The sequence below is a fragment of the Opisthocomus hoazin genome, chromosome 3 (assembly GCF_030867145.1).
Source record: "Opisthocomus hoazin isolate bOpiHoa1 chromosome 3, bOpiHoa1.hap1, whole genome shotgun sequence".
NCBI lineage: Eukaryota > Metazoa > Chordata > Aves > Opisthocomiformes > Opisthocomidae > Opisthocomus > Opisthocomus hoazin.
In genome coordinates this window covers 27,370,005-27,389,958 of record NC_134416.1, presented here as the reverse complement: position 1 = coordinate 27,389,958, position 19,954 = coordinate 27,370,005, and the positions used below count along the sequence as shown (strand labels likewise).

Genomic DNA, 19,954 nt, shown 5'->3' with positions numbered 1-19,954 from the left:
ACCTGGGACAAATGAAAGGATAGACTTAGCAAAATTCTGAGAAAACTTGTGCAGGTGCCAGAAAGGTAGGATAAGCCATAGAAATATAAAAGGGTTACAGTAGTTGAATGAAAGACTGATTGAGTGATTTAGCATACTGTACAATGGAATCCTTCAAGCAGCAGAGGAAGGAAAGGCAAGAACCTGTCCTGTGTGTGGATTTGTGGAGTAAGAGGACAGCATCAGTAGAGCCTCCGTCATAGGCTGGAGTTGCACCTGTGAATACAAGCCTGTGAATCCTTCATGAAAATACTTGTTGCTGGAGAGCAGAAAGCTTTTGCCGTCACAGCATAAAGGCGTAGAGCCACCTCCCTCTATAGAGTAGCGAGGACAAGAGGCATCACCAGTTCTGATAGATCATTGTCACTATAGAAGTGGGATGATGAGACAGTTTCGGGAGAAATGATTACATAATCAGCACTCCTTTTAGTGTGTATAATGGTGAGCGACAATGGTGCAGTAAAAGGCAAGAATTTCATTTCCATTGTGTTCAGCTAGTGGTGAAGAATTAAGTAAAAGCTTCTGGAGATGTAAAATTACGAGACAGGCTTGTGAGCTGACAGCATTAAAAGTCCAGCATGGCTTTCAAATGCAGTGAGGGCACAGTAAGGCACGTTTTAAAAAAGCTTGTGTGTTAATAGGTACTAGGAAAGATATTTTCGTAAGAGAAAACATTGAAACGATTTATCCAGAGAGGGTGTGGCATCTCCATCTTTGGAAATCTTCAGAACTCGACTGGACAAAACTCTAAGCAATCAGATCTAAGTTGCCACTGCTGTGATCAGGGCGTGGAAGTTGATGAGCACCCAGAGGTCCCTTCCATCCTCATGTATTCTCTGCTGCTCAGGGTCTTGAACTGGGACAGAAGTGTTAGGTTTTGAAGCCTCCTCTCTTGTAGTGCTCTGCTGTTATTGCAAGCATCTAAGGGTTGTTTTGACTTGCCTCCATCAGCAGTCTTCTTGGGGGATTTGTAAAATGAAGTCTATTTTCTTGAGGACAGTTCAGAGGTGGCTACTCAGCATGGCTTTCAGGACATTTTAGGTCACCAGAATGCTCTAAGGCGGTGCTAGTTGGGCGTGGGTCTGACTTAAGGGGTCGTCTAGTGTTCTTGAGAGAAAACAATAATTTTGTAATTCTTTTGAGAAAAATCTATGATTTTTACAGTTTTGGAAAGGTGTGCTTGCCAGTAGTGCATAGTATCACAGTGTACAAGTTGGACAGTTTTTGTAAATGCTTCAGTGAAAGAGGTACCACTAGGCATTAGTGTTTATTTTAGCTGAGATTAATTTTGATATCTGATCAAAGAAATTTCTAAGATAAAACATTTGAGAATGCTGCTAGATCTGTGGCAGTGTGGAATCGTATATTATAAAATAATGCCCTTCCTCATACACAAATCATCTACTACATGTGTAAGGCAAGTCTTCCTTTGGTAAGTGTAGAAAAAGGATTGTTCCTCTCTGCAGATCAGGTCAGATGCTGTTTCAGCTTTCGTTCAGGGGTGTTACAGAGATTCTTTGCTAATCTTTGAACTAGAAAAACAGCAGCTACATCATCTTTATGCAAGGGTAAGTGGTATTTCAGTGATACCTGGTTTTGTTAAGAGGTAGTTATTGTTATGATTTTTCCTCTTCAAACCTGTAGAGGTGGGCTGAAATATCTAAATTAAAATACTTATTTTTAAAATACAGTATTATGAAGAGTCGTATTATTTCTGAAATGCTACAGCTCAGGAAATAGGAAATAAAAGATTCTAGGGCACTTAAATATGGAAACGCTAAGTCTTAAAATCTGGCATTTAATACAAAGATGCCAGTCATTTCAATACTTGGATATCTTTTGAATGCTCATATAGTTTTTATGTCTCGTTACTTTTACTACAATTCCCTTATCAGTAATAATTTATTTTCAGACTAATTTTCTCCTTCACTGTCCTATAGGCTATAAATGATACCAGCCCATGCTTTTTAACAGAATCACAGAATCACAGAATCACAGAATAGTAGGGGTTGGAAGGGACCTCTGTGGGTCATCTAGTCCAACCCCCCTGCCGAAGCAGGGTCACGTACAGCAGGCTGCACAGGATCTTGTCCAGGCGGGTCTTGAATATCTTCAGAGAAGGAGACTCCACAACCTCCCCGGGCAGCCTGTTCCAGTGCTCCGTCACCCTCAGAGGGAAGAAGTTCTTCCTCATGTTCAGACAGAACTTCCTGTGCCTCAGTTTGTGCCCATTGCCCCTTGTCCTGTCACTGGGCACCACTGAAAAGAGCTTGGCCCCATCCTCCTGACACCCACCCTTCAGATATTTGTAGGCATTTATAAGGTCCCCTCGCCGCCTTCTCTTCTTCAGGCTGAACAAGCCCAGTTCCCTCAACCTCTCCTCGTAGGGGAGATGCTCCAGTCCCCTCACCATCCTTGTAGCCCTCCGCTGGACTCTCTCCAGTAGCTCTTCATCTTTCTTGAAGTGGGGAGCCCAGAACTGGACACAGTACTCCAGATGAGGCCTCACCAGGGCAGTGTAGAGGGGGAGGAGAACCTCCCTTGTCCTGCTGGCCACACTCTTCTTGATGCACCCCAGGATCCCATTGGCTTTCTTGGCAGCCAGGGCACACTGCTGGCTCATGGTTAACCTGTCGTCCACCAGGACACCCAGGTCCCTGTCCACAGAGCTGCTCTCCAGCAGGTCCACCCCAAGCCTGTACTGGTGCATGAGGTTGTTCCTCCCCAGGTGCAGGACCCTGCACTTGCCCTTGTTGAACCTCATCAGGTTCCTCTCTGCCCAGCTTTCCAGCCTATCCAGGTCACGCTGAATGGCAGCACAGCCTTCTGGTGTATCTACCACACCTCCCAGTTTGGTGTCGTCAGCAAACTTGCTGAGGGTACATTCTAACTCTTCATCCAGGTCGTTGATGAAGAAGTTAAACAAGACTGGGCCCAGTACTGACCCCTGAGGGACACCACTAGTTACCAGCCTCCAACTAGACTCAGCGCCGCTGATGACAACCCTCTGAGTTCTGCCATTCAGCCAGTTCTTTATCCACTTCACCGACCACTCATCCAGCCCACACTTCCTCAGCTTCCCTAGGAGGATATCATGGGAGACTGTGTCGAAAGCCTTGCTGAAGTCAAGGTAGATAACATCCACGGCTCTCCCTTCATCTACCCAGCCAGTCATGTCATCGTAGAAAGCTATCAGATTGGTCAGGCATGATTTCCCCTTGGTGAATCCATGCTGACTACTCCTGATAACCTTCTTTTCTTCCACTTGCTTCATGATGGCCTCCAGGATAAGCTGCTCCATCACCTTTCCCGGGATGGAGGTGAGGCTGACCGGCCTGTAGTTCCCTGGGTCCTCCTTCTTGCCCTTTTTGAAGATTGGAGTGACATTGGCCTTTCTCCAGTCCTCGGGCACCTCTCCTGTCCTCCAGGACCTCTCAAAGATGATGGAGAGTGGCTCAGCAATGACATCCGCCAGCTCCCTCAGCACTCGTGGGTGCATTCCATCGGGGCCCATGGATTTGTGGACATCCAGATCACTTAAGCGATCCCTCACACAGTCCTCCTCGACCAAGGGAAAGTCGTCCTCTTTGTAGGCTTCTTCTCTTACCTCCGGGGCCTGGGATTCCTGAGGGCCAGTCTTAGCACTGAAGACTGAAGCAAAGAAGGCATTCAGTAGCTCTGCCTTCTCCGCATCCTCCGTCACCAGGACACCCGCCTCATTCAGCAGCGGCCCCACGTTGTCCCTAGCCTTCCTTTTGCTGCTGATGTAGTTGAAGAAGCCCTTGTTGTTGTTTTTGACATCCCTTGCCAGCTTCAATTCCAGGTGGGCCTTGGCCTTCCTCGTCGCATCCCTGCATGCTCTCACCACGTTTCTGTACTCTTCCCAAGTGGCCTGCCCCTCTTTCCACATTCCATGCACCTTTCTCTTCTGCCTGATCTCCGCTAGAAGCTCCTTGTTTAACCATGCAGGTCTCCAGCCTCCTTTGCTCGATTTCTTTCTCAGGGGGATGCATTGCTCCTGTGCATGGAAGAAGTGTTGTTTAAAAAGCGACCAGCACTCATGGACCCCCCTGCCTTCGAGAGCCCTGGCCCACGGGATTCCTCCCAGTAGCTCCTTGAAGAGGGCAAAGTCAGCCCTCCTGAGGTCCAAGGTTTTGATCCTGCTTATCGCCCTGCTTCTTCCACGCAGGATCCTGAACTCGACCATTTCATGGTCACTGCAGCCGAGTCTACCTCCAGCCTTCACATCCTCCACCAGTCCCTCCTTGTTTGTTAACACGAGGTCCAGCAGCGCGCCTTTCCTTGTTGGTTCCTCCACCACTTGCATCAGAAAGTTATCATCGATGCTCTGTAGGAACCTCTTGGATTGCACCTGCCTAGCTGTATGGTCTTCCCAGCTGATGTCAGGGTGGTTGAAGTCCCCCATGAGAACCAGGGCCTGTGACTGTGAGGCTGCTTGCAGCTGCCTGTAGAAGGCCTCATTAATTTCCTCCTCCTGGTCGGGTGGCCTGTAGTACACACCCACCATAATGTCACCCTTATGAGCCTGTCCCTTAACTCTAACCCACAAGCTTTCAACTCGTTCCTCATTTGCCCCCAGGCCAAGCTCAATGCATTCCAGTTGCTCCCTCACATATAAAGCAACTCCCCCACCTCTCCTTGTTGGCCTGTCTTTCCTAAAGGGTCTGTAGCCATCCATGACAGCATGCCAGTCATGCGAGTTGTCCCACCATGTTTCTGTGATGGCGACCAAGTCGTAGCCGTCCTGCTGTATAATGGCTTCCAGCTCCTCCTGTTTATTGCCCATGCTACGTGCATTGGTGTAAACACACTTGAGCTGGGCTGTCAATCTCACCCCTGGCCTTGGCACTCCAAGCCTAGGCTCATCCCTAGTGAGCTGGGCAATATCCCCTTCCCCCTTTGAACCTAGTTTAAAGCCCTAAGAGATTCACTTCAGACAGGGAGGTTTGGTTGCAATAGTTTCTGAAAACACTTTATTTTCAATCACTTTTACAAAGTAGAGATTTAACTTTAAAGAGTTTACTGTATATTGTGACACAGAGGCTCTTTGAAGGTTAATCAGCTTGTTAGCAATAATAGGGCTGGATTCTGGTGTGTCTAAGTGAGTCAATTCTGTTTCATGTGCAGATCTATCATTTAATCGGAAGCCTGGAAGTGAAGACTTACTACACTGCGTATTAAGTAGAAAAGACAGTTTTTGGTTTAATAATTTTTTTCTTTCTGAGCTTCACTGTATCTTTAGGACTGTAAATTAGTTGAGACAGCTAGACTGATTATTTGAGAACCATTCCTAATGTGCGTGAAATCTAATAAAAAGAGCTGTACAGTGAAGTCATATTATTTGGACACCAAAGCTAAAAACTAATTTGAAGAAATATTCTTATATATACAAAAGAAAATGCACTAAATGTGGTAATGTTCCTGATTTACATTTAGGACATGATTTAATCCAACTGCAGTTTAACTGGAGGAGTTAGCGTTTTCTTAAAGGCAAGTGCAGAAACTCGCAAATCTTTTTTCACATATTTGTAGCCCAGAACAAATATTTGGGAAATGGTCAGAGTAGACTTTCATGAAAAGTTTTTACCAAGTAAGCATTTTCTACAGCTGAATATCTTGGATACAGCCCTCTGCTTGGATTTAGATTTCAAGTTGATGGAATTACACACTATAGAGTAGACCTGTGTTTAATCGTAAGTGGACAAAGCATTTTTTCTGGTAGTAATGAACCGCACATTTTTAAATACAGGGGAGTTTATATTCAAGTGTATATATATTATATGTATATATCTAACCTTGCGTGTAAGTCTATTTCTAATCCCATGCTGTATAGTGCTATGTTCCTGATGGGCACATATGTTTTGTCTTCCCCAAATGCTGAGATGCTGAGCTTGAATTAATGGTAGTATGGAAACAAAATGCAGGGTCCCTGGAAAAACTATTTAAATGGTTATCTGTATTATGCAGTGCCTGAGAAGTTTGCTTTGAGTGTCGATCCTGCTGTTGGAAGAGCTGGGTTGGATTCCAGAAAGGAAGATGATGTGTGATGCATTTTCTGCAGTCTATGTGCTGCTGCAGCACATAGGATTACAAGTTCTGATAGTTTAGATTTCAGAAGGCCTTTGATGGAAAAGCCAAGGGACTGATTTACAGAGTCTTACTGCATGATACAAATAAATAACTATTGTAAATATTTTAAAACTTGCGAAATGTTGGTTTGTATACAGCAATGTTGTTCTGCCTTGACATAAATTATCAAGTAGGAAGAGCTGGTAACTCTTAATGTGTCATTTGTTTTTTCTGTGTGAGTTGAACAGAGAAAGGTTTGAGGTGGAATAGGGAAGCGAATGGGTCAGGGCAAAAAACCTAATTGCACACCAGCATTTTATTCTGTCAAGATGACAAAACTTTTTTCCTAAAAAGGGAGAAAGAGAATAGAGTCTGCAGAGTAAGAATTACTTTAGAAGAGGAAGGTTGCTGTCGACACTAGTGCCAGCTTTGCTGTGTGGGTAAGCAATAGAAAAGAATATTGCTTGGTGCTGCCGTTTTCCAGAACATATTTGCAAGCGCTACTGTGGATGATGCTAATACATCTTCACAGAATCACAGAATGTTCAGGGTTGGAAGGGACCTATGTGGGTCATCTAGTCCAACCCCCCTGCCGAAGCAGGGTCACCTACAGCAGGCTGCACAGGACCTTGTCCAGGCGGGTCTTGAATATCTCCAGAGAAGGAGACTCCACAACCTCCCTGGGCAGCCTGTTCCAGTGCTCCGTCACCCTCAGAGTGAAGAAGTTCTTCCTCATGTTCAGCTGGAACTTCCTGTGCTTCAGTTTGTGCCCATTGCCCCTTGTGCTGTTGCTGGGCACCACTGAAAAGAGCTTGGCCCCATCCTCCTGACACCCACCCTTCAGATATTTGTAGGCATTTATAAGGTCCCCTCACAGCCTTCTCTTCTTCAGGCTGAACAAGCCCAGCTGCCTCAGCCTTTCCTCATAGGAGAGATGCTCCAGTCCCCTCATCATCCTTGTAGCCCTCCGCTGGATGCTCTCCAGTAGCTCCTCATCTTTCTTGAAGTGGGGAGCCCAGAACTGGACAGAGTACTCCAGATGGGGCCTCCCTAGGGCAGTGTAGAGGGGGAGGAGAACCTCCCTCGACCCGCTGGCCACACTCCTCCTAATGCACCCCAGGATCCCATTGGCTTTCTTGGCAGCCAGGGCACACTGCTGGCTCATGGTTAACCTGTCGTCCACCAGGACACCTAGATCCCTCTCCGCAGAGCTGCTCTCCAGCAGATCTGCCCCAAGCCTGTACTGGTGCATGGGGTTGTTCCTCCCCAGGTGCAGGACCCTGCACTTGCCTTTGTTGAACCTCATCAGGTTCCTCTCTGCCCAACTTTCCAGCCTGTCCAGGTCACGCTGAATGGCAGCACAGCCTTTTGGTGTATCTACCACACCTCCCAGTTTTGTGTCATCAGCAAACTTGCTGAGGGTACATTCTAACTCTTCATCCAGCTCATTGATGAAGAAGTTAAACAAGACTGGGCCCAGTACTGACCCCTGAGGGACACCACTAGTTACCAGCCTCCCACTAGACTCAGCGCCGCTGATGACAACCCTCTGAGTTCTGCCATTCAGCCAGTTCCCAATCCACCTCACCGACCACTCATCCAGCCCACACTTCCTGAGCTTCCCTAGGACGATGTCACGGGAGACTGTGTCAAAAGCCTTGCTGAAGTCTAGGTAGACAACATCCACGGCTCTCCCCTCATCTACTCAGTTAAGGTGCTCCTTATCTTCCCTGTCTGCTGGAGGAAGATGTAAGGAAAAATGCTTTTCAGTCGTTTGGATAATGAAAGTTACTGTTAAGCTTTTCTAAGAGAATGTGTTGATAGCCAGATTCCATCAGTAAAGGTCCTACTTTGTGGACCATAACCTCCATCCATGAAGTCTTCTTCATCCATTAAGGGCAGAGATGACAATCTGCCTCAGTAACATGAAAGAACTGTGCATGCTGATTTTCACAACTTCATACAAATGTTATTCTAGATTAAATTCTGTGATTGAAAATGTTACAGTTATTTCCTAATGTTTATTATTTGTGATCTCTCATGTTGCATAGAAAGAAGCCTTTGCCTTGTACCTCTACAGGAGCAAGTGAGATTGCAGAGACTAACTAAAAGTGGAATAGACTTTTCTTAAAATTCCCTCTAACCAAGCAGAAGTTTGTTCACCTACATTTTGTGAAGTTCTTGCATGACAGATGCAATAGCAATGTGTGTCTACGTATGGAATGGGAGATTATTTTTTAGTGGCAAAAAACATCCTTCTTAGAAAAGGATAACTTCTTGACACATGAAAATATGTATGAACAGGTCGTTCCTATTCCTAATTTTCTTGAGTTTGAAATACAAAAAACAATATACAGAAGTACATATGTATAGAATTATATAAAGTAGAACACAGTTTTAAAATATTTCAATATGTTTGATTAAAATGCTGGGCATGACTTAAAGGCAACCAATAGAGGTTATAATGCTGGTGCAGAAAGAAATAGAATAACTCATCTTCTATTTGAAATGTTCCCTGCCATTTCACTTCTGTTGTATTGTCTCAGGACTGTGTCTAGAGTAGCATTTCTTAGCTGTGTCACTGCAGGAAAGCCAAATCACAAGTTGTCATGTTGCATGCAAGCTGTCTTATCCTAAATTTATTTTTTGTCCATTTAGCAGATGTGTACTGCTGTATTTGTACTGTCCTATACAGTTGCTTGTGGTTTCTCTGTATGTTTAAAACAAATATTTATACTTACATAGACTTAACGTACATTGCTTTGCAATGCTTACATTCTGTTGGCATGTGCTGACATTTCCATACGGATGTTCTGTGCAAATGCAAATGATTAGTTTGTGTGTAGATCTGGAGCTGAGAACCACATAAGTGATTTGAAAGCAATGTGGAAAATGCAATAATCATACGTCCTTGATAGCTTTAACTGCCTTTGTTATTAGCCCGCTTGTACAGAGACTTATAATACTATTATTTCATAATATTATTTTAAATAATATAGTGGTTTAGCGTGAATTTCAAAAATATTTCCATTCATTGCCCAGACACATTATATCTACTCAAAGACCAAGATAAACATGGTGTTTCTGTTATTTTATGACTGTCTTGTTTTAAGAATGTCTGTGGCTCGTTATCAGTAGGATCACTGAAACTTTCATTCTAGCAGCTGCTACAAAAGCATGATACTTTAAAAAAACAACTGTTCTGAAAAAACTTTCACATAGAAGTACATTGGTTGTATTTATGTAATTGCTCTTGGCATCAGCTTAAGTAAATTTAAGTGGAAGTTCATCCATAAAGTTATCTGACTTTCTCAATCCACTTGAACCTTGATCTGTTTTGGTGTAATGATCTGGAGTTGGTAAAGATGCCTAATGATTGGAGTCTGTAACCCCAAATGGGTTTACACCGCCTTCTTCTGATTCAGAATTTCCTGCTGTTGCAGTATGTGTTGTTTTGCAGAAAGGAGGAGTAATTCCCTCTCAGACGCTCGTGTTGAGATTGCTGCCAGGGAGAAGCGTTAGTGAGGTATTCTTTCACTGCTAGAGACAAGGTGTTGCTTCTATTGTAAACTTCGTTCTCTCTCCATGAGTTTACAAACTTGTTCTGAATAGTCCACTTCAGCTAGAAGCTCTGTTTCCCGGGAGAGTGAATAGTTATCTTCTTAAAACCAGTTTTTGCTTTAGGAACAAACAAACCACATGGTGATTTTGAACTTGTGGAATAGACATCCTTTATACTGCAGACAGTTGTGCTTTCCCTCAGAGCCTTTTCTGTTCTTTTTAAAAAATTGTTATTATTTGCAAATTCTATATTGAGTGGACAGTAATGAGTCTGCATCAGTTGGCTGCAAAATGCCATGCTGTTTGAGCTCTGTCCTCCATGGGCAGGTTGCAGTGGGGCTGCACACGCATGACTGGACTCAAAGCAGAGCTCCTTCAGGCACTGCCCTCGCCACCTGCAAGCGTGTCTGTGTGTGTGCTTGGTCCTCCCTTACAGGGAGCCAAAAAGAGCAAGGACTACCACAGTGAGCACTTATTTTCTGCTCTCATTTCAGAATGGCTGCTACCTCCAAAGCTGGCATGGCTTTTCTTAGATGATCTGTTTTCAAGCTATGTTGCTATTCTAGCAGAGGGCTGCTGCAGATTAAGGACTTCTGCTGCAGGGTAACATGCTGTTCGCAGTCTTTCACACTGGGCCTGGGAGGATCATGACATTAAATTGCAGGAATACCTCCTGAGTAAATCTGAGGCTTTTACAGAAGGACCTGCTGTCCAAATTTAAGCACTTTTGAAGGAGGGGAGGTTTTGGAATAAAGGCTGCAGCATGTCTGTCTTCTACCAAGAAAATCAGTTCTGTGCTAGAAAGCAAGCACCCATTGAGTTAAGACTGGACAAGCAGAAAAGAGAGTTGAAACATCTGAGAAGGAAAGTGTAAGCTGCTCTTCAGATTTTGATCACAAGCTTTTCCAGCTTCTAAGACATGACACACATTTATAAGCATTTCATAGTTTATTTTCTAAATTTAAAGAGTTTTGTTCCATTCTGGTTGGACGTATGGAAATACAATGGATATGACTAGTAATTTGTCATGTCTCTTGTTTTTAATACAAGAGGGGCCTTTTAGTTGCGTTACCTGAGTTTGTATTTGGTTAGATGAAAAGACACAGTTGTTTGATCCGCACTTAATGAGTTTTGTCTTGCCATGATCTGTTTGTCCATTATTTTTAATAACCATTGAAAACATACTAAGATTTCTCTCAAGTGAAGGGGAAAATAGAGATCTTTGGGCTTGGCACACCTGACAGCACAGGCTCTCACCCTCCAGGGGTGATAATAGGAAAAACTCATTATGTTCTTATGTTCAGTGCTAGACTAGTTGTCCTGTGATGAATAAAAGCTGAGATGATACATCAGGAGATCCTCATCCCTTAGGGAGAAGGTGGCAGGAGGAATGAGTATGTTTCACCTTTTTTGAGATCCCACAACTCTGAGACCTGTTTGACATCAGCCAACCAGAGAGTGGGATGCATAGAATCATAGAAGGAGCAGAGGCTCACGCCGAGGGACCCTTTCTCCGGTGGCAAAACCGCAGCGGCGAGGCGGCAAAAAGCGCCGAGAGAGAGAGGAGACCCCAGCCCCCCCCCCCCCTCAGCGGGAAAGCGGGAGGTGCCAACGAGCAGCAGCTCTGACTCAGCGGGGGCGGAGTCGAGTGTGACAGCGGCCAAACCCCCTCAGGGATAAGAGCAGCCCCCAGGGAGCGCGAGCGACCAGGAGCGCGGGCGAACAGAGCCGGCAAACAGAGCCGGCAAACAGAGCCGGCAAACAGAGCCGGCAAACAGAGCCGGCAAACAGAGGCGGCGCAGCAGCCCGGGAGCGGCGCAGCAGTTTGCGCAGCAGTTCGCGCGGGCAGGGCGAGCGGGGAAGGCGACTGGCAGGGTACAGCCGCCCCTTCTGGCAACTCAAGTAGTGGGCATCGCTCTTCCAGGAGATACTCTAGCCATGGTTACCACCCGTGGTAAAGCTGTGGCTCGAAGGAGTGTGGGGACCCAGACGGAGGCCCCATGCAAGAACGCGGGTGTCCAGGTCTCTGGCTGCAGGGAGTGCCTGAGCCTGGCGCTTGTACCGGAGGACAGCAGAGACAACGGCTGTGTTCGGTGCGAGCAGGTGAATGACCTGCTCAGCCTGGTGGCAGAACTGAAGGAGGAAGTGGAGAGGCTGAGGAGCATCCGGGAGTGTGAGAGGGAGATCGACTGGTGGAGCCGCACCCTGCCCTCCCTGAGGCAGCGGCAGCAGGAGGCGGCTCCACAGAAAGCAGAGAACCCCCATCCCTCTTGCCACCGAGCAGAAAGAGGGGGCCTAAGAGATGGGGGGGAATGGAAACAGGTCCCTGCTCGGGGGGGCAAGCGAATTTCCCCCCAGCCTCCCTCACCTGCTCAGTTGCCCTTAAGCAACAGGTATGGGGCTCTGGAATGTGAGGGACTGGCCACAGAGGATGTGGGTGAAGGTGAGGCTCCATCCAGGGGGTTGCCTAGAACGAGTCAGACAGCCCCACGTATTACAACTGCCTCAACTAAGAAAAAAAGGAGGGTCATTGTCATAGGTGATTCCCTTCTGAGGGGAACAGAGGGCCCGATCTGCCGACCGGACCCATCCCACAGGGAAGTCTGCTGCCTCCCTGGGGCCCGGGTTAGGGATGTTGCGAAGAAACTCCCTGGTCTGGTGCGGCCTTCTGATTACTACCCCCTCTTGGTAATGCAGGTTGGCGGAGACGAGGTAGCAGAAAGAAGTGCCAAGGCCATCAAAAGGGACTTCAGGGCACTGGGGCGACTGGTTGAGGGATCAGGGGCGCAGGTGGTGTTTTCCTCCATCCCATCAGTGGCAGGGGACAGCACTGAAAGGGGCAGGAAAACTCACCTGGTTAACAGGTGGCTCAGGGACTGGTGCCATCGGTCAAATTTTGGCTTTTTTGATCATGGGGAGGTATACACAGCACCGGGCCTGCTGGCAACAAGTGGAGTTCAGCTATCACAAAGGGGGAAAAGAATTCTTGGCCACGAGCTGGCGGGGCTCATTGAGAGGGCTTTAAACTAGGTTTGAAGGGGGAAGGGGATATTGCCCAGCTCACTAGGGATGAGCCTAGGCTTAGAGTGCCAAGGCCAGGGGTGAGATTGACAGCCCAGCTCAAGTGTGTTTACACCAATGCACGTAGTATGGCAAATAAACAGGAGGAGCTGGAAGCCATTATACAGCAGGACGGCTACGACTTGGTCGCCATCACAGAAACGTGGTGGGACAACTCGCATGACTGGCATGCTGTCATAGATGGCTACAGACTCTTTAGGAAAGACAGACCAACAAGGAGAGGTGGGGGAGTTGCTCTATATGTGAGGCAGCAACTGGAATGCATTGAGCTTGGCCTGGGGGCAAGTGAAGAAGGAGTTGAAAGCTTGTGGGTTAGAATTAAGGGACAGGCTCACACGGGTGACATTACGGTGGGTGTATACTACAGGCCACCCGACCAGGAGGAGGAGGTTGATGAAGCCTTCTACAGGCAGCTGCAAGCAGCCTCACAGTCACAGGCTCTGGTTCTCATGGGGGACTTCAACCACCCTGACATCAGCTGGGAAGACCATACAGCTAGGCAGGTGCAATCCAGGAGGTTCCTACAGAGCATCGATGATAACTTTCTGATGCAAGTGGTGGAGGAACCAACAAGGAAAGGCGCGCTGCTGGACCTTGTGTTAACAAACAAGGAGGGACTGGTGGAGGACGTGAAGGTTGGAGGTAGACTCGGCTGCAGTGACCATGAAATGGTCGAGTTCAGGATCCTGCGTGGAGGAAGCAGGGCGATAAGCAGGATCAAAACCCTGGACCTCAGGAGGGCTGACTTTGGCCTCTTCAAGGAGCTACTGGGAGGAATCCCGTGGGCCAGGGCTCTCGAAGGCAGGGGGGTCCATGAGTGCTGGTCGCTTTTTAAACAACACTTCTTCCATGCACAGGAGCAATGCATCCCCCTGAGAAAGAAATTTAGCAAAGGAGGAAGGAGACCTGCATGGTTAAACAAGGAGCTTCTAGCGGAGATCAGGCAGAAGAGAAAGGTGCATGGCATGTGGAAAGAGGGACAGGCCACTTGGGAAGAGTACAGAAACGTAGTGAGAGCATGCAGGGATGCGACGAGGAAGGCCAAGGCTCACCTGGAATTGAAGCTAGCAAGGGATGTCAAAAACAACAAGAAGGGCTTCTTCAACTACATCAGCAGCAAAAGGAAGGCTAGGGACAATGTGGGGCCGCTGCTGAATGAGGCGGGTGTCCTGGTGACGGAGGATGCGGAGAAGGCAGAGCTAATGAATGCCTTCTTTGCTTCAGTCTTCAGTGCTAAGACTGGCCCTCAGGAATCCCAGGCCCCGGAGGTAAGAGAGGAAGCCTACAGAGAGGACGACTTTCCCTTGGTCGAGGAGGACTGTGTGAGGGATCGCTTAAGCGATCTGGATGTCCACAAATCCATGGGCCCCGATGGAATGCACCCACGAGTGCTGAGGGAGCTGGCGGATGTCATTGCTGAGCCACTCTCCATCATCTTTGAGAGGTCCTGGAAGACAGGAGATGTGCCCGAGGACTGGAGAAAGGCCAATGTGATTCCAATCTTCAAAAAGGGCAAGAAGGAGGACCCAGGGAACTACAGGCCGGTCAGCCTCACCTCCATCCCGGGAAAGGTGATGGAGCAGCTTATCCTGGAGGCCATCATGAAGCAAGTGGAAGAAAAGAAGGTTATCAGGAGTAGTCAGCATGGATTCACCAAGGGGAAATCATGCCTGACCAATCTGATAGCTTTCTACGATGACATGACTGGCTGGGTAGACGAAGGGAGAGCTGTGGATGTTATCTACCTTGACTTCAGCAAGGCTTTCGACACAGTCTCCCATGATATCCTCCTGGGGAAGCTGAGGAAGTGTGGGCTGGATGAGTGGTCAGTGAAGTGGATAGAGAACTGGCTGAATGGCAGAACTCAGAGGGTTGTCATCAGCGGCGCTGAGTCTAGTTGGAGGCTGGTGACAAGTGGTGTCCCTCAGGGGTCAGTACTGGGCCCAGTCTTGTTTAACTTCTTCATCAACGACCTGGATGAAGAGTTAGAATGTACCCTCAGCAAGTTTGCTGACGACACCAAACTGGGAGGTGTGGTAGATACACCAGAAGGCTGTGCTGCCATTCAGCGTGACCTGGATAGGCTGGAAAGCTGGGCAGAGAGGAACCTGATGAGGTTCAACAAGGGCAAGTGCAGGGTCCTGCACCTGGGGAGGAACAACCTCATGCACCAGTACAGGCTTGGGGTGGACCTGCTGGAGAGCAGCTCTGCGGAGAGGGACCTGGGTGTCCTGGTGGACGACAGGTTAACTATGAGCCAGCAGTGTGCCCTGGCTGCCAAGAAGGCCAATGGGATCCTGGGGTGCATCAAGAAGAGTGTGGCCAGCAGGACAAGGGAGGTTCTCCTTCCCCTCTACACTGCCCTGGTGAGGCCTCATCTGGAGTACTGTGTCCAGTTCTGGGCTCCCCAGTTCAAGAAGGATGAAGAGCTACTGGAGAGAGTCCAGCGGAGGGCTACAAGGATGGTGAGGGGACTGGAGCATCTCCCCTACGAGGAGAGGTTGAGGGAACTGGGCTTGTTCAGCCTGAAGAAGAGAAGGCTGCGAGGGGACCTTATAAATGCCTACAAATATCTGAAGGGTGGGTGTCAGGAGGATGGGGCCAAGCTCTTTTCAGTGGTGCCCAGTGACAGGACAAGGGGCAATGGGCACAAACTGAGGCACAGGAAGTTCCGTCTGAACATGAGGAGGAACTTCTTCCCTCTGAGGGTGACGGAGCACTGGAACAGGCTGCCCAGGGAGGTTGTGGAGTCTCCTTCTCTGGAGATATTCAAGACCCGCCTGGACAAGGTCCTGTGCAGCCTGCTGTAGGTGACCCTGCTTCGGCGGGGGGGTTGGACTAGATGACCCACAGAGGTCCCTTCCAACCCCTACTATTCTGTGATTCTGTGATTCTGTGAATCATAGAATGCTTTGGGTTGGAAGGGACGTTTAGAGGTCGTCTAGTCCAACCCCCCAGCAGTGAGCAGGGACATCTTCAACTTGACCAGGTTGCTCAGAGCACTGTCCAGCCTAGCCTTGAATGTTTCCAAGGATGGGGCCTCCATTACTTCTCTGGACAACCTGTTCCAGTGTTTCACCAACCTCATCGTAAAAAATTTTGTCCTTGTATCTAGTCTAAATCTGCCCTCTCTTAGTTTAAAGACATTGCTCTTTGTCCTATCATGACAAGCCCTGATGAAAATATTTTCCCCATCTTTCCTACAGGACCCTTCAGGTACTGAAAGGATGCTCTAAGGTCTCCCTGCAGCCTTCACTTCTTGAGGCTGTACAGCCCCAACTTTCTCACCCTTTCCTCATAGGAGAGGTGCTTCATCCCTCAGATCATCTTTGTGGCCCTGCTCTGGACCCACTCCAACAGCTCCATGTTCTTCTTGTGCTGGGTGTTCCAGAGCTGGACACAGGACTCCAGGTGGGGTCTCACCAGCGTGGAGCAGAGGGGCAGAATCCCCTCCCTTGACCTGCTGACAATGCTGCTTTGGATGCAGCCCAGGGTACGGTTGGCCTTCTGGGCTGCGAGCGCACATTGGTGGCTAATGTCCAGCTTTTCACTCACCCACACCCCCAAGTCCTTCTCAGCAGGGCTGCTCTCAATACCCTCAGCCCCCAGCCTGTATTGGTAGCGGAGGTTGCCCCGACCCATGTGCAGGACCTTGCACTTGGCCTTGTTGGACCTCATGAGGTTCACACAGGCCCACTTCTCGAGCTTCTCCCAGTCCCTCTGGATGGCATCCCATCCCTCAGGCGGGCCAATAGCACCACTCAGCTTGGTGTCATCTGCAGACTTGCTGAGGGTGCACTCAATGTTGGTAAGTCATTGATGAAAATATTAAACAGCACCAGTCCCAGTACAGACCCCTGAGGGACACCAGTTGTCACCAGTGTCCTTATGGACATCCAGCCGTTGACCACTGCCCTCTGGCTGCGACCTTCCAGCCAATTCCTGAGCCACCAAACAGTCCACCCATCAAATCCATATTTCTCCAATTTAGAGAGAAGGACGTTGTGAGGGAGTGTGTCGAGGGCTTTACAGAAGTCCAGACAGATCACATCCATAGCTCGTCCCTTGTCCACTGATCTAGTTACACCATCATAGCAAGCCACTAAGTTGTCAGGCAGGACTTGCCCTTGGTGAAGCCATGCTGACTGTCTCGAATCACCTCCCTGTCCTCCATCTGCCTTAGCATAGCTTCTAGGAGGATGTGTTCCATGATCTTCCCAGGCACAGAGGTGAGGCTGACATGTCAGTAGTTCCCAGGGTCCTCCTTCCTACCCTTTTTAAAAGTGGGCACAATGTTTCCCTTTGTCCAGTCACCAGGAACTTAGCCTGACTGCCGTCACCTTTTGAATATCATGGAGAGTGGCTTGACAACTCCATCAGCCAGTTCCCTCAGGACTCTGGGATGCGTCTTGTCAGGTCCCTTCGTGTCTGACCAGTTCTGGGCAGGACACAGCCGAATGCTTCAGAGTCTCGTTCAGTTTTTCCTCAGTGCTGAGCTGTCATAGGTTGGACACTCTCACCTCCACCCTATCCCAAGGGCACTCTTCACTGGTGCCAGTTCTTCAAAGATTCCTGGGGCACTGCAGTGGCTCCCTGCTCTTGTTTTTGTCCTATTGCATCATTTTACCACACTGCCTGCTCAGCTCGGAGTTCTTGTCCCTCCTTGACCTCTGTATTGCAATCATAGTTCCATCAGCCTTTCAGTTTCAGATCCACTCAGGGAACTGTCTCGCTTCTGGTATTGATCTGATGCTGCTTGTTGACTTTTGAAGAGTTCAGATCTCCACGGTTGGACTTGATGATCTTAGAGGTCTTTTCCAACCTTAATGATTCTATGATTCTGAAAGCGGGTGTTTCTGGAGATACATGTACAACTTTACTGTAGCCACAAAACTTTCTTTGCAGAAAACCCATCTGTGACTTGCTACCATGTCCTTTATAATTTAAAATATCCTTATGACTAATGGAACTATAAAATGCCTTGTCGTTGTTGTAGCACATAGGGGATCCAGTAATAAATCTGAGGTCCTCTGTGACAAGTACTATAGATATATAATAAAACAACAACCCTTGTCTGGGAACACTTCAGTCTAAGTTCATATTTCTTCCTTATGCCCCTCAAAATAGGGTTAATCAAATTTCATGCCTAAGGGCTTCAACAGCTGAACTACGAAAGAAATTTTCACCATTTTGCAATGTAGTAGTCTGTATCTCTGGAAACTATGCACTTTGTTAATGTACAAGACAAAACCTGTCATATAAACATTTCCCACAGCGTATGTACTTTGATTTAGGCAGTGTTTTGAAGCAGAAGGATGCATTTGGTCATCCTAGATTTGTATTCAGTGACTAGAAAACAATGTTTTACTGTTATTTGCAATGTTTCTGTGCTCCCATTCTAAACTAAAAAGCCAAATTTATGACAAAATCATTAAAATGCTTAAATGCTATGAACTGACTTTTCTGATTCAGTGTTTTCATGTAGATAAGTTTTCTCATAATTGCTTTTCCAGATTGTGTTGGTCAGTGGACATCTGGACAGCTGGGACGTTGGGCAGGGAGCTGTGGATGACGGTGGTGGAGCATTTATATCATGGGAAGCATTATCACTCATTAAGGATCTGGGTAAATATTTAATTTTAAAATATTTTTAATGCATTACATTTCCAGGACATTTTGTATGTTGTCTAAACTGGATTTTCTATTTTATCCATTCCTCTGAGCACAAATATTCATACTTAGTATAAATATTTTGGAAGTTTGTCTGTTAAGCTCCTTCTTTCATCACAGGGGTCATCCAAAAGCAACACATCAGTCAGTGATCTAGAAAGTGCTTTGAGCCTTCATGGTCACTGTCATCATAGAATGAAAGTTCAGTGTAAGATACTATATCTAGGTACCTTAGAAGGAAGTAAGTCCTTTTCATTTTATCATAATGAGTTCCTTCCTATTAATGAAGATGAAGCTTTATGAAGTCACAAATAGCCTTCTGATATTGTTCTGTGCCTTTTAAGCAAATATTGTCATTCAACACGTTCCTAAATCTTTCACTGTCCTACATGTTGCTTTTACAGTGGCTACTCAATTTAATTCACAACTCCCTACTTCGCTTTGGATAACTTCTCAAGACAATCTCATCTAAGCCTTTCCCAATAGCATGTAACTAGGACTGGATGCAGGCAATGATCCTGCCTCTAGTCTTTTCGCTTGCATCTACATGTAAAGATATTCAGCAAAAATTATACTAAACTTCACAGAAGTTCATATTTCCAGTGTATATATTTTGGTGGTTTTGTTTTTTCCTTGAATGTTCTTCCTAAATAAATTTATATCCTGCCTGGACTTGGTCTGCCAAATATTGATAGATACATCTATACCATCAAACTGATGCGTTTTCAGCTTTGCACTTGAGGGCTTGTTTCCTGATTATGCTGCTTGTATGTTTCTGTGTGTTTGGGCTCTGCTTTGGACTGTGACAGCTGATGTCCTTGGCAAAGGTAATCCAGGTCAGAGGAGGTGGTACACACTTGAGTCTCATCACTACAAGGATAGACTCACTTCTGTCAGATTTGGCTTAACCATGGTGACCTGTCAAACGTTGTGGGATCATATGTCTTTTCAAGCAACTTTTGACACTGAGGCCTTGCACACTGTAGTATCCTGCTACAACAGGTTTGTGGGATGTAGAGCAATGTTCTGTTTCCAGGGATCACCTTTTTGAATCATTCTTGGTAATCAGCAGGGTGGCAAGGTGACTGGGTTCTGGAATTTGGTCTGTAGATCAGCTGTACTCTTTTGAAGTTCTGAAGGATTCTGAAGGATTCTCCTTCTCTGGAGATATTCAAGACCCGCCTGGACACGGTCCTGTGCAGCCTGCTGTAGGTGACCCTGCTTCGGCAGGGGGGTTGGACTAGATGACCCACAGAGGTCCCTTCCAACCCTGAACATTCTGTGATTCTGTGAAGTTGATGTTCTAGCCTGTTAACCCTGGACCTGCTGGTCTCCCTGCTCCAATATTTCTGCTCAGCAGAAATATGGATTGAACTAAACCCGCATGCCGCCAATACTATATGTAGATAAAGAAGGAGAGAAACAGGAAAAGGCAGTTTCTAGCTTGGATATGTAGTAGTGTTATGGATAAAATGCCAGTGTGCGCTTGCTCAGCCTGTCTCCTGGTTTGCAT

The 19,954-nt window shown here is 47.1% G+C and overlaps 1 protein-coding gene across 5 annotated transcripts in view; it reads left to right on the top strand.

The window, feature by feature from the left end:
* The window catches only part of CPQ (carboxypeptidase Q), a 171,690-nt gene that overhangs the window by 90,475 nt on the left and 61,261 nt on the right, over positions 1-19,954 (top strand). For all 5 annotated transcript variants that reach the window (XM_075415821.1, XM_075415818.1, XM_075415820.1 and 2 more), the window contains one exon: positions 18,285-18,396. In XM_075415821.1, the coding sequence (XP_075271936.1) occupies positions 18,285-18,396 (112 nt within the window). The remainder of the gene's footprint in view (positions 1-18,284; positions 18,397-19,954) is intronic.